The 12,533-nt window shown below is 27.7% G+C and overlaps 1 protein-coding gene across 1 annotated transcript in view; it reads left to right on the plus strand.

Moving 5' to 3' along the window:
- LOC117177458 overlaps positions 1 to 11,640 on the plus strand; it is a 97,416-nt gene extending 85,776 nt beyond the window's left edge. Inside the window, exon 11 of the mRNA XM_033368164.1 lies at positions 10,838 to 11,640. Within this exon, the coding sequence (XP_033224055.1) occupies positions 10,838 to 11,228 (391 nt within the window). The 3' untranslated portion in view covers positions 11,229 to 11,640. The remainder of the gene's footprint in view (positions 1 to 10,837) is intronic.
- The last annotated feature ends 893 nt before the right edge of the window (positions 11,641 to 12,533 follow it).

The raw sequence follows: 12,533 nt of genomic DNA on the forward strand, positions 1-12,533 counted from the left end.
CCTCCTCGTTAAGCGACCGAATCACCGCAACATCATCTACCTCCACGAACTACCACGCGTCACCTTCATTGGCGATACTAGTCAAGGTAAACGAGCATTGAGTCGAAAATGATATATATCTACCTACTATACCGAGCACTTTTTAAATTATAGGATAGAAAAAAATCCACTCAGAAAAATAGCAACCTCAAAAAAATGATTTCTTTCTTCTATGGTACAAAAAAATTCTGAATGAACTACTAAGAAAATAAAAAAAAAAGTTTTTTTATGTCAATTCAGTCGCGACTACGCAGGGATTCGAACCTATTAAGTCTCTTAATACTGCCAGTTGATTTTTCTTGCCACTTGTATGCACGGCCGATGCTGAGTTCTCCAAATCAGGAATTTACTGTTTATAATTGGCTAGACCTTACAATTCTTAACCGTTTTTCATGTTTTTGTTTCAAAAAAAAGCTCAACATAAACCCCTTCCTTGGCATTGACGCAAAGAACGTCAAAATTTTCCGTGCCCTGTGTGGCATTTACGCAAAATGCGTCAATCTTCTTTTTTCCTATTTAACTTACTCCGATTTTGCATTCAAGTCTTACTCGAGGGTTTTTGGGATCGCTGAGTCCGAATCTCAAGTAAACATTCAAAAATTCAAAATGGCGGATCCAATATGGTGGACGAAAATACAAAAAAAAACGGCTCGATTTGGATCAATCTCGATACTAACGCGTTTTTAGGGTGGCTGAATCAGAATTTGAAGTCAAAATTCGACAATTTTAAATGGCTGATATTTTCGTCCGCCATTTAAAATCGAGGCTTTTTTGTATTTTCGTCCACCATATTGCATCCGCAATTTTGGATTTCTGAATTTTAACTTCATATTCGGATTCAGCGACTCCCAAAACTCCAGGAGACAAATTTTCAGGATAACAAATTTTCCTGCCATTCTGGGCACTTTTTATCGAATTCTCTCTGCCAACGAAAGGGTTAAGGTATTTTTCGGGCCAAAAATAAGTTCTTTGGTGAAAACAGTTTTTTATTTATTTCAAGAATTGAATTGATATTATCAATCATATATTATGAAACAAAACAAAATTATCTTTTCTGATCAAAGTTTAAAGTTTACGAAAAATAATTATTTTTAACAATAGTTTTTGTAATTAATTTTTTTAGTGTTTCTTCTTAACAATTGTTTTAAAATGGTTGAATTTCAATAAATCGCAGCTTATTTTTTCCGTAGAAAATGTTTCCTACGATTTTACTGTTTGTATTTTGGAAAATAAGTCAATAATTATCAAATATAGTTATTTACTTACAAAATTGTTTCTCAACAAAATTTTACTTTAACGATTTCAGTCATAGAATAATTTTCTTTCAAAATTGAAAACATTCCAGTTATAGATAATGTTTACGCCGAAAAAAGAAAACCATCATTTATTAAAATTCAACCATTTTTTTAATACGATAAAAAGTTATACCAAGGAAAATTTCAATTGCAAAAAACATTATTGATATTTTTTCAGTTTTTTTTTTCATTAAAAATTATTTTCTCAATTTTTTTTAAAGATCTTATTTTTTGTAAGACCTTAAATGAACATAAAGGTTGATGCACTTTTTTTAATATGTATCCTTATGTTTTTTTATAAGCAAATAGTGTGGAGTAATGAGACTTTTTGAGGATATTATTTTCTATCCCCGATAAAAACAGTTGAATGAAGCTGCTGTACATCAGAATCAATGCAGGTTCATTTAAGGAACACAAATAATTAGTTAAGAATGGATGCTAATTGTTACAAACAAATTATATAAGCAAATACTTTGATGAGGTGCTCAACGGCATTTAAAAGTAAAGGAAATTCCAAAATTATTTACTTTCACATAGAATAAATTTATATTTTTAAATAAACAATATTTCAGAGAACTTATTAAATAAATATTCCACTGTTACTGTTTTTCATGGAAATCAGCTTAAGTCTTGTGAAACTTTGTACAAATATGAAGTTGCGCGGAGGTCATTTTAAATTTAATGCGAAAATTTAAGAATTCAAAATAGCTGAATGAATTTGTTGGTCTCATTTTCAAAAATTCTTGTGTATTTTCATAAAGCCTTACACATTTTCCCAGTGGTAAATTACTATTCAGAAGTGTAGAACATGATATAGTAGAGGGAGTAATTTTTTCTTTATTAAAATGAATAGTTTTTGAATGTTTAAAAATTTATGTTATTAAGAATCGGAAGTATTGTAACATTTATGATTTCCTGTGATGAAATATCACTTTAGAACATATTTTAATTTGTTTTATGGAAAAAACAATGTTTCGTAGAAACAAAACTTTCTATTTAAAGGTGACTAATTTGGAAATTTACTTATGCTTTTAATTATTACCAGAAGAAATATTTCATCTTTGTACATTTTTGTGATCATGAATCAATTTAAAAAATATTATATATATACTTATGCAAAAGGTGCATAAATTTTACTATTTGTTTAATAAAATGTTGATAAAAATAGCAATTGTTATATTTGGTAATTATTACAATTGATGTTTCTACAATTTCACAGCCATTTTTTCTGTCGTTGAGCTCCTCATACAAGTGTTGTTTATATAATTTATTTATAACAATTAGCAACAATCCTAAAATTATTATTTATCTTTCTTAAGTATACTTGCATTAATTCTGATGCACGAAAACTTTTTTGAAGTCCTTTCCACGGCAATAAAAAATAATATTTTGAAAAAGTTTCATTTTTCGGACTATTTGCTTATAGAAAAATATAAAATGAGAATAAAAATTATTTTAACGTTTTTGTTTCTTGAATGCTGAGCATTTTAAAAAATCGAAATCGGTTAAGAATTGTAGGCTCTCTCAGGTTTTGAACGGTAAATTCTTGATTTGGGTCACCGTGCAACGGATAGTATCGGATTACTAACCGGTTGACCTATTAAAAGTTAGTCTTGACTTTGAAAGGTAATTTGGATTTTTTTAATTTTTGATGGCTCAACTTAGAGGTAAAATTCTAAAGATCACTTTTGTAAAATATCAAATTAATAAATTTATTTTCCCACCTCCTCCCATGAGTTGAATTTGATGTACAAAATTCCTTAGAAATCGGAATTTTATTTTTGTCTTCCTCGCGTGATAAATAAATACCCTTATGGCCAAATTCCTCTAAATAGGGCTCATTTAACGCAGAATTTAATCAGCGTTGCAATGGTTATTTGAAAATATTTTTATCTATAAGCTGGACGGCACTATCATCGTTCAAAGTCGAGGCTAATTTTCAATATGTCATCTGGGTAATGGTCGGATAGTATCTTTCGGTAGTGTAGGCTAGTGGAAAGAGCGATCAGTCAGCAATTTTTTGGCGTATTTTATCACCGTTACTCAATTTCTTATCGAATTTTTTAAGCATTTATTTTTCAATCTAAAGAGAATTTTAATCTAAAACTGATTCAAAACTTTGAAATGTGTTAAAAACTGGTTAGGTGTCTATATTGTTTATGCGGGTTTAAAAGATTTAGTCAAGTTTGGCATAAAAAATGCAAGAAATATTTTTCTTTTGTTTCAAGAAAATATTTTTTCTAGTATTTAAACAATGAGGAATTTACCTAATTAGAAAGAGAGATAATTCCTCTTGCGTCAAGAGGTTATTTTTATGAGTGGTCTTACGGGGTTCTTTGCACAACAGCTTGTGTTGCCCTCGCGAACATTAAATCTCTTCTATTATTTCCTTCTACTTCCACTCACAATTCTAATTTTTTAATTCTTATTTCTGTTTCTCTCTTATTTATTTGCTCTGATTTTTTCCAACCTGCTTTTTGTCTCCTTCACATGCTAAGCTGATTCTGGGAGTTGGTACACTACTTTTCCTGGTGAATCCCTAATTAAGAAAAAAATTATTTTCTGATGGTAAAAACTAATGTAGTAAGCTTTTGGATTATTTAAATTTTTTGTATTAAGAATTTAGAAAATTATTTGTTTCACAAAAAGACATACCGTCAAACGCTGTAATTTTGGATATGTAATGTAAATTCGTACTTTGCCTAATTGATAGTTTAAGATACTTAAGGTAACTTAAGGTAATTAAGTTACTTAAGGTCTCAACAAATTTCCTAGTTTTATTAAAGTTGTTGAAGGGAAATTTATCAGTCTTAGAACTCATACAAACATTCCAATAAATGAAAGGTGAAATGCATAAAAAGCCAAATTAGTCATTTTTATTTCAATCATAACTGATTAGTCTCAATGATATTTCTCATATCAGAAGGGTATTTATAGATTAAGTAATGAAATTTTTTTCTGTTTTCAGTCTTTGACGATATTCAGTCTCTCAAAATTCTTCAGACATAAATTTGATTTGTTTGTATTTGAAAAATTGGAAATAAATGGAAGAAAGAAACATCTAAGCTATTTTTTCAAAGTAAAATTTTAGCCTGGAAAAATATTTAAATCTGATCTTTTCTGAATAGACTGTTCCTCGCAGATAATAGTGTTCAAGCCAAATTTGATACAAACTCTTCTATTTTGCCTTAAGTGTTTCAAATTCAAATAAATGTGTATGACAAAAAATTTACATAGAATGAACAATAAAGATAAATTACATACTTTGAATCTTTGTTCATATTTGAAAGAATTATATGTTATATATATATATATTTATAACATATAATTCTTTCTAAAAGATTAAAAAATTCGAGAATAAATCGTAAAGATTTCTTTATTCGAATTCAGTAATTTCATTAAAAAACACGACTCACTGTTCGGATTTTTCTAGACAAATGTATAAGATCACTTTCCTTGCTCTTACATAAATTTGAGTTATATTTTGTTATTCGAATAATGGAAAAATTTTAATATTAAAGTTTTTGGTTTCTCCCACTTTTTATCTTCTTACTTTTGAAAAATGTGTCAAAAAATAAAGAAAAAGAAAGAAATTGTCATTTAAAAAATACCACAAGTCTAATTTCAGTTTCTTCTTTTACTTATTTCAGTTTTTGCTTAGAAGTAATATTGAAACTGTTCGTCAAAACACAAATTCTATTAAATATAGCATGGTTTAGGAATCAGATAACAATTTGTCAGCTTTTGCTTTCGAGATAAAAGAGAAGTTTTAAACTGTATAATTTAGAAATTAAAAATTGCCTTATTCAATAAGGAGTAAGCAAACAAAACTGGATAAATCAATTCTGATAAAAAAACAGAGGAAAAAATTTGGATTATCTAACTTTTTTCCTAAGTATTTAATAATATTTGCTTCCTTCGCTGAAATGTTCATTGATTCGATTGATTGGAACGAATCTTTTTTAAATTATTCAATATTAGGGTTACATCATTACAAAAAATTATATTTTTGTATTAACAAATTGTTCAGTGAAAGTGCTACTTCATACAATTGCATATTTTATAGAAATTTCGTGCTCTAAACACATCGTTCCTTTAAGAAAATTAAACCAAAATTTGTCGTGAATAATTAATATGTACAATTTTTTAATACCTGAAAACATGAATTAATTGTTTAAATAAATTTAGCAAACAAATACATATCACAACTTGACTATTTGCAAACAAATGGATGCTGTTTTTAGTTATAAAATCGACTGCCAGTGACTCAGAAAGAACCTAATTTATTTAGAGACTATGTCAGGCGATAATATTTGTTATTTATTTAAATAAATTTTATAAAATATACATACTTTCATCAATTTTTAACCAGCATATTTAGTTTTTTTCAACTGAATTAACTCTAAATAACTTGGAAAAATCCTTCCCTTATAATACTTTATTAAATAACAATAATTTTTCATTTCGTAAACAATTTAATAAAGAAATGTAGACTTCGAATACTTTGCAGCAAAAAAATGTATCATAAATTTTATAAACAAATACAAATTTTCGTTCATTTTTAACACAAATATTTTTTCAACGGAATCAATTTTAAATGACTTGGGAACCTCTTCACTTATAATATTTCACAAACCAATAATAATTTCATATGAAAAAAAAATTGTGTAAACAAATTCACAACGTGATTACTTTTTAATGAATGGATGTTGTTTTTTTACGAAATCGACTGCTATATACCATTCTTATGTTATTTTATCAATGCATCACTATTATTTTTTATGAACAATTTTATTAAAAAATTCTCTGTTATTATATATATTTTTTATGTTATTCAAATAAATAACAAATTTTTTCGCCTGCCAATGTCTCCTAATAAATTAGGTCTTTCCTGGGTCAGTGGCAGTCAATTTTGTAAAAAAACGACATCCATTTGTTGACAAGTAGTCCAGTAGTGAATTTTGTTTGTAAAATAGACAATTATTATTTGTTGATAAAATATCATGAAAGAAGGATTTTTCCAAATAATGAGAAAGTAAATATTAAAAATTGACTAAAATCTATGTTTTTTTATCAGGTTCACTGAAGAAATTATCCATTGTTATCAGGCATTAAAAAAGCGTACATTTTATTTAACGTCGACAAATTTATGATAAATTTTGTTAAAAGAACAGAGAAACAGATAGTTTAATGGCTAAAATCTGCATTTATTCATTAATTTTCTTTAAAACATTAATAATTACTTTGGATTCATGTAAAATTATAACTAAGCATTGATTTTACGTATTTCGCGAATAAGAAATTGGAAAAAAATTCTCCAAGTATTTTATATCTTGAAGCAGCACTTTCACTCATATATTTGTTAATGTTAATATATAAAAAAATGTTGTAACCTGCTGGATATTATTTTTAAGGAGTGCCTGTACTGTTTAAATGATGTTTTACATAAACATATGTATATTTGTGAAAAAATGGGGTCGTTTATAAAAAAATCAACCTTTTTGTTAAATAAGAATTAATTTAAAAAATTCAATATCAGCTCTCTGAAACCTATTTGAAATTTAGGTAACCTTCACTTTAAAGAAAAATCTCAAATACGATCGAAATTTTAAGTTCTAGACTAATTTGTTCAGAAAAACTGCTTTTGCACAAAGTGGGACAACAAAGTTTTCTTCAATAATCCCACCTAAAAAACCGAAGTTCTTCTGTCGGACAAATTTTTACCGAAAGGGGGGGAATGATATTTTAAGGTTTTTGGATTTACCATCGAATTTAGCGAATTTTAACTCTTTTACTATCAATGAAAAAAGTTTTCTTCTAAAGTTTCGATTGGATTTTCACGCCCGAATTTTTGTTTCGAATGCCAAAATTTTTCCCAATAAATTGCCATCCAGTGGGATTAATCCGAGGGGTTACTTTCTCCTAAAATCTCGTGGCCACTGTCTTTTCAATCTCATGTAATCACGTGTAATCCGTTGTAATCTCTTGCAATCCATTTCAGTTCTTTGCAATCCTATTCAATCTTTACAATACGAAAAGTTTTTATAGGAATTTCAGTATAGGTATATAATAATGTTCCTATAATGAATTTGTAATATTTTTTGGTAATTTTAGAAAAATCATAAGAAAATTATCATAGAAATAATGAATGTGTAAATATTGAAAGAGTGGATGCAAAAGATAGAGAAAATACATCTTTTAAGAAATCTTAAGCGATTTCATCAGATCTCACACAAATTTTATGGCATTTTAAAGATTGCCAAGGATTTTAAAAGATTTAAAAAATGTGCAGAAATTTCAAAGAATTTTGAAGAATTTTTAAAGATTGCAGATATCTCTAGTGAACATGGGTAAATGAATAGAATAAAATAAAATTGGAATGGATTCTCTGCGATATCAAATATTTCAAGGGATTTTAATGTATTTCACAAAAATAAAATATTTCAAAAATTTACAATGATTTGAATTGTTTTTTCTATAGAACTTTAATGAATAAGTTTCATTTAATTTAAATTCATAAAAATTCCCCGAATTTTAAAGGTTTCCGAATGTATCAGAAGGGTTTCAGAGATTCCAAAGGATTTAAACAAATTTTGAGGGATTTTTACGGGATTTAAGGCTTTTAAAAGGATTTTAGGTGATTTTAATGGAATTTAAAGAATTTTATAGGATTTCTAAAGATTCCAAGGTATTTCTAGAGAACATTGGAAAATAAATTAGATATAATTGAATATCAAGGGATTCTTATTGATTTCACAGATTTCAAGGGGTTTTAAGTTATTTAAAGAAATTTCACAGGATTTACAGTATTTCATTAAATTTCCAAGGATTTCAAAGAAATTTCCAAAATTTTCAAGAATTTTAACTAGTTTCTACAGAACCTTAATAAGTTAAATTCAATTTATAGTCAAGAAATGAATTGCATTTTATTTTAAGGGATTTATTTTAAGGGATTTGAAAATATTTCCAAAAGGGTTTCATATGGATTTTAACTTGGAATTTATTTAAATTTAGAAGAGATTTTGAAGATATCAACGGAATTCACAAATTTTTGCTGTGTAAAGTTTATTTGTGCAAAATCTCTATTTTTGCATTATTTGTTGCAATGCTGATCATCCTATACAGACCAACTCGGAAATAACGCCGGTTTTGGGGCCTAACTTGGTGGGGAAGGAAGCTTCAGATTAAAACGCTTTTTCTTCTGCACGCCTGTGTAACACCGCACACTCAATTCTCGAAAGGGGCTCAATCCGTGGGCGTTATATCCGAGTTTTACTGTAATTGTTTTCCATATAATGATTTTCTATCATGAATTTCTCATCAGGGACCTTACTTACATTACATTACAGCTCAATAGAGGGGGAGGGGGGTCGAGAGATTGTGTTACGATTTGTTACGAGGGGGGGGGGGTCCGTTATTCATGTACGCAATTTTTGGAAATTCTCAAATGAAACAAGTAAATCGCAGTAATTTTATTAAATTTAATATGAAATTAACTATCCGTGCCAAAGAAACCTGTTGAGTGAAAAACGAACCTGGACAAAAACAATTTTTTTTTAAGTCAGGGAATTTTATTGAATGAATTAAAAATTTTATCATTTTGAAATTATTTTATTGTTTCATAAAAGATTCTAGTATAAAAATATTAAGATTCTGGAATTTGAACATTGACATATTAAAGGTCAAGGAAAATGAAAAATTGGTCAGGGGAAAATTAGAGAATCTTTGCAATAATGTTTTGCGGTAACCCTGATATAATATTCTTGTTAATAATTTATTTGCATTGCGTTTTTATATTTATATTACTTTCGTTTGCAGTTTTTTCCTCATGAAGATTAATTTTTTAGTTATAAATTTGATTATTTCTTTGGAAATTCAACGATTTTGTTGTAAAAATCATCCTTCTTTGTTGAAAATTCAACTATTTTGTAGAAACTTTACTTGCTGTTTAAAATTCATATTTTGGTCTTGAAAATTCAATTCAAATCTTTTTTGGACAAAAATTAAACTCTTTTTTGAAATTTTGTCATTTCAAATAAAAAATTTAATAATTTTCTTAACATATCATCCTCTTTGGTTGAAAATTCAATCGTTTTGTTGAGAATTCAACTATTTCGTAGAAAATTTACTTTTTGTTTAAAATTCATATTTGGTGTTGAAAAGTCAACTGAAATCTTTTTTGCCTGAAAATTGCACTAAGTTTTTAAAAATTTGTCTGTTTAATTTGAAAATTCATCTGTTTTATTAAAAATTTCAACTTTTTTGAACATTCCTCTTTTTTGGTTGAAAATTCAACTTTTTTTCGTAGAAAATTTACTTTTTGTTAAAATCCATATGTTGGTTCTTGGATAAAAATACAACTGCTCGGTTGAAAAATCAACAATTTCATTAAAAAGTAATCCTTTTTGGTTGAAAAGACAACTGTTTTGTTGAAAACAACTATTTCGTAGAAAATTTACTTTGTATTTAAAATTAATATTTTTATATTAAAAATTCAACTGAAATCTTTTTCAGTGAACTATTTCTTTGAAAATTTGTCTTTTTAATTTAAAAATTCATCTATTTCAATAGAAATGATATCTTTCTTGTATGAAAATGCGACGTTTTTGTTAAAACTTAAACTTCTTTGCCTGAGGATTCAACTAATTTGTTTTAAAATTTTGGTTGAACCACTCTGTTCAGAAATCATTTTTGTTGTTGTTGAAGATTCATATTTTTAGTTGAAAATTCATCTCTTTGTTTGAAAGTTGAACTATTTTATTGAAAACTGATCTTTTTTAATTTAAAATTCAACTTCTAGGGTAAAAGTTGAGGTACTTTGTTTAAAATTCAATTTTTTATAGAAAATTCATCTATTGGCTTGAACGTTGCACAAATTTGGTAAACGTTTTTTCTTTTACGACTGAAAAATCTTTTTTTGTTAAAAATTCTTCTTTCTGGTTTTAAAATTCACTTTTTTTAAATTGAAATTTGATATTTTTGTCTAAATATCAACAATCACAGTTTTTTGTTGCGAATTCATCTTTTATGGTAGAAAAGCATTTTTTCAAACATGCAAATAAAAATTTATCTGATATATTCTTTTACTTCATTTATTAACGATCCTATGTTTAAAATAATTATATTTGAAGATCAATATTCAGCGAAAATGAAAAATTGATCAAAGAAAAATCAGAGAATTTTGAAAATGAAGTTTTCATCCTACAAGTTTTAAATATAAAAAATGTCCATTAGTTTCAAGTTCCATGTCTTATTATTTCTAGAAACCATAAATTACGTACTGTAACAGTCACGTGATTTAAGTATGACCCCTAATCCATGGAAATTTTTGCAATCCCATGCAATCTTGTAATCTATTGTGCACCAATAATCAGAGTAATTAAAACCTCAGATTAACAGGCGACATGACCCTTATTAAGTTTTGTTCGCTTACTTTTTAAATGTGCTTTGAAACTTTATTTTCTTTTATAAGAAAAGTTGATAAATTTTTTTTTTTCATTTAGGAATCGTGGCAGAGGCGGTAAACACTACCGGCATCGAGCTTCACCCGATTGCAACACAGTGGCCAGTTTCGACAGCAGTTCTTCTGAAAGTCGTGGTGGTCTGAACAGATATTATCGCCAGGCTTGGGAGAATCTCCACGAAACAGCTGGTCACAAAGCCAACCACGCTCCTCTTCGTCGCAAGGAAACCCTGGATGAACCAGGATATCGAGAAAACTATCGTGGAAGTAATACCGAACGTGACGGTTCCGAACTCGTCGTCAGTGACGTAGCTGCTTATCCATCAGGCAAACAAGCCAGCATGTCTGATAAAAAACGTCACCATCATCATCACCATCATCATCATGGCACGCCCGAATGGAGACAATCCCAGTCTCACCATAGATACTAAGTGAATTTTACTCTACTCCCAGAGAACAAATTCTTACTTTTGAAATATTCTTCAAAATCTCGGGCAAATATTTACTCTAGGAAGCACAACTTTTCGAAGAGGAAAGTAAAATCGAATTCGCGAGAGATAATTAACTGGATCGATGATTTGGAAGAATATTCTAAAAGCTAGGGAACATGCAGAGATACTTTTTCTCTCTTCGAACTTAAGGGTTCGAATTAGACGACCAATGTAATTTTAATCCTAGAGAATATTCCGACGTCGTAAATTTCGTCAGAAACGAAATAGGGTCCGACGTGGTTTCTAACGTAGTTTACGACTTAGGCCAACAATTTGGTTCAAATCATGGTTTTATTTATTTTTTTTTTTAAGGGACCTAGTTTCATAAAAAAATCCTATTGGTTTAATACTCCATTGCAATATTTAAATATAAGGTTTTTTTTTAAAGTTCTGTTTATCTAAACTGAAATTTTAACAAAGAAATTAATTTTGAATCAAGAAGTTTAATTTCTTACCAAGAAGGAGGAACTTTCAAACCAAGAAGATTTTTCTATCACCAAAAAAGATGACTTTTCAACTAAAAAGATCAATTTTGAACCAAAAATGGTAAAGTTAAATTTTTAGTTACAAAAATTCATTTTTAACTAAAACGAGGGCTTTTCAACCAAATAGTTACATTTGCAACTGTTAACAAAGTGGTTTAATTTTTATCTAAGTAGTTGAATTTTCCATTTGAAAACATCGATATTCCATAAAAAATGAAATATTTACATTTTCAGTAAAAAAATTAATGTTCGAGAATTAAGTTCTTTAACAAAATAGATCAAATTTTAACCAATGAGATGAATTTCAAACTGAAATGGCGAATCTTCAACTGGAAAAGTTAAATTTTTAGTTAAACAAATTAATTTTCAAGAATAAAAAACGAATTTTCAACTAACTGTTTTTTTATTGAAAACTGAATTTTTTGTTGAACATTCATGATTTCAGTAGAAAGTTGCTTTTCTTTTTGTTGAATTCAACCGTTTTTTATTTAAAATATAAATCTTTATTTGTGGGATTTCAAATCTTATATTTTTCGTTAAGAATTATTATTTTCGGTTTAAAGTTTAAGTTCTTTGCTAAAAGTTGAACTACTTTGATAAATATTCATTTTATTGGTAATCGATTCATGGTTTTAGTTTATAATTTATATTTTTAGTTAGAAATGTGTATTTGAATTATTTTCTTTGTTAAATATTAATTTTTTAACTACAAATCGGTCTTTTCCATTTTTGGTTAAAAACATGTCTTTTTTATTTAATA

Source organism: Belonocnema kinseyi, chromosome 7, assembly GCF_010883055.1.
Source record: "Belonocnema kinseyi isolate 2016_QV_RU_SX_M_011 chromosome 7, B_treatae_v1, whole genome shotgun sequence".
Classification (NCBI taxonomy): domain Eukaryota; kingdom Metazoa; phylum Arthropoda; class Insecta; order Hymenoptera; family Cynipidae; genus Belonocnema; species Belonocnema kinseyi.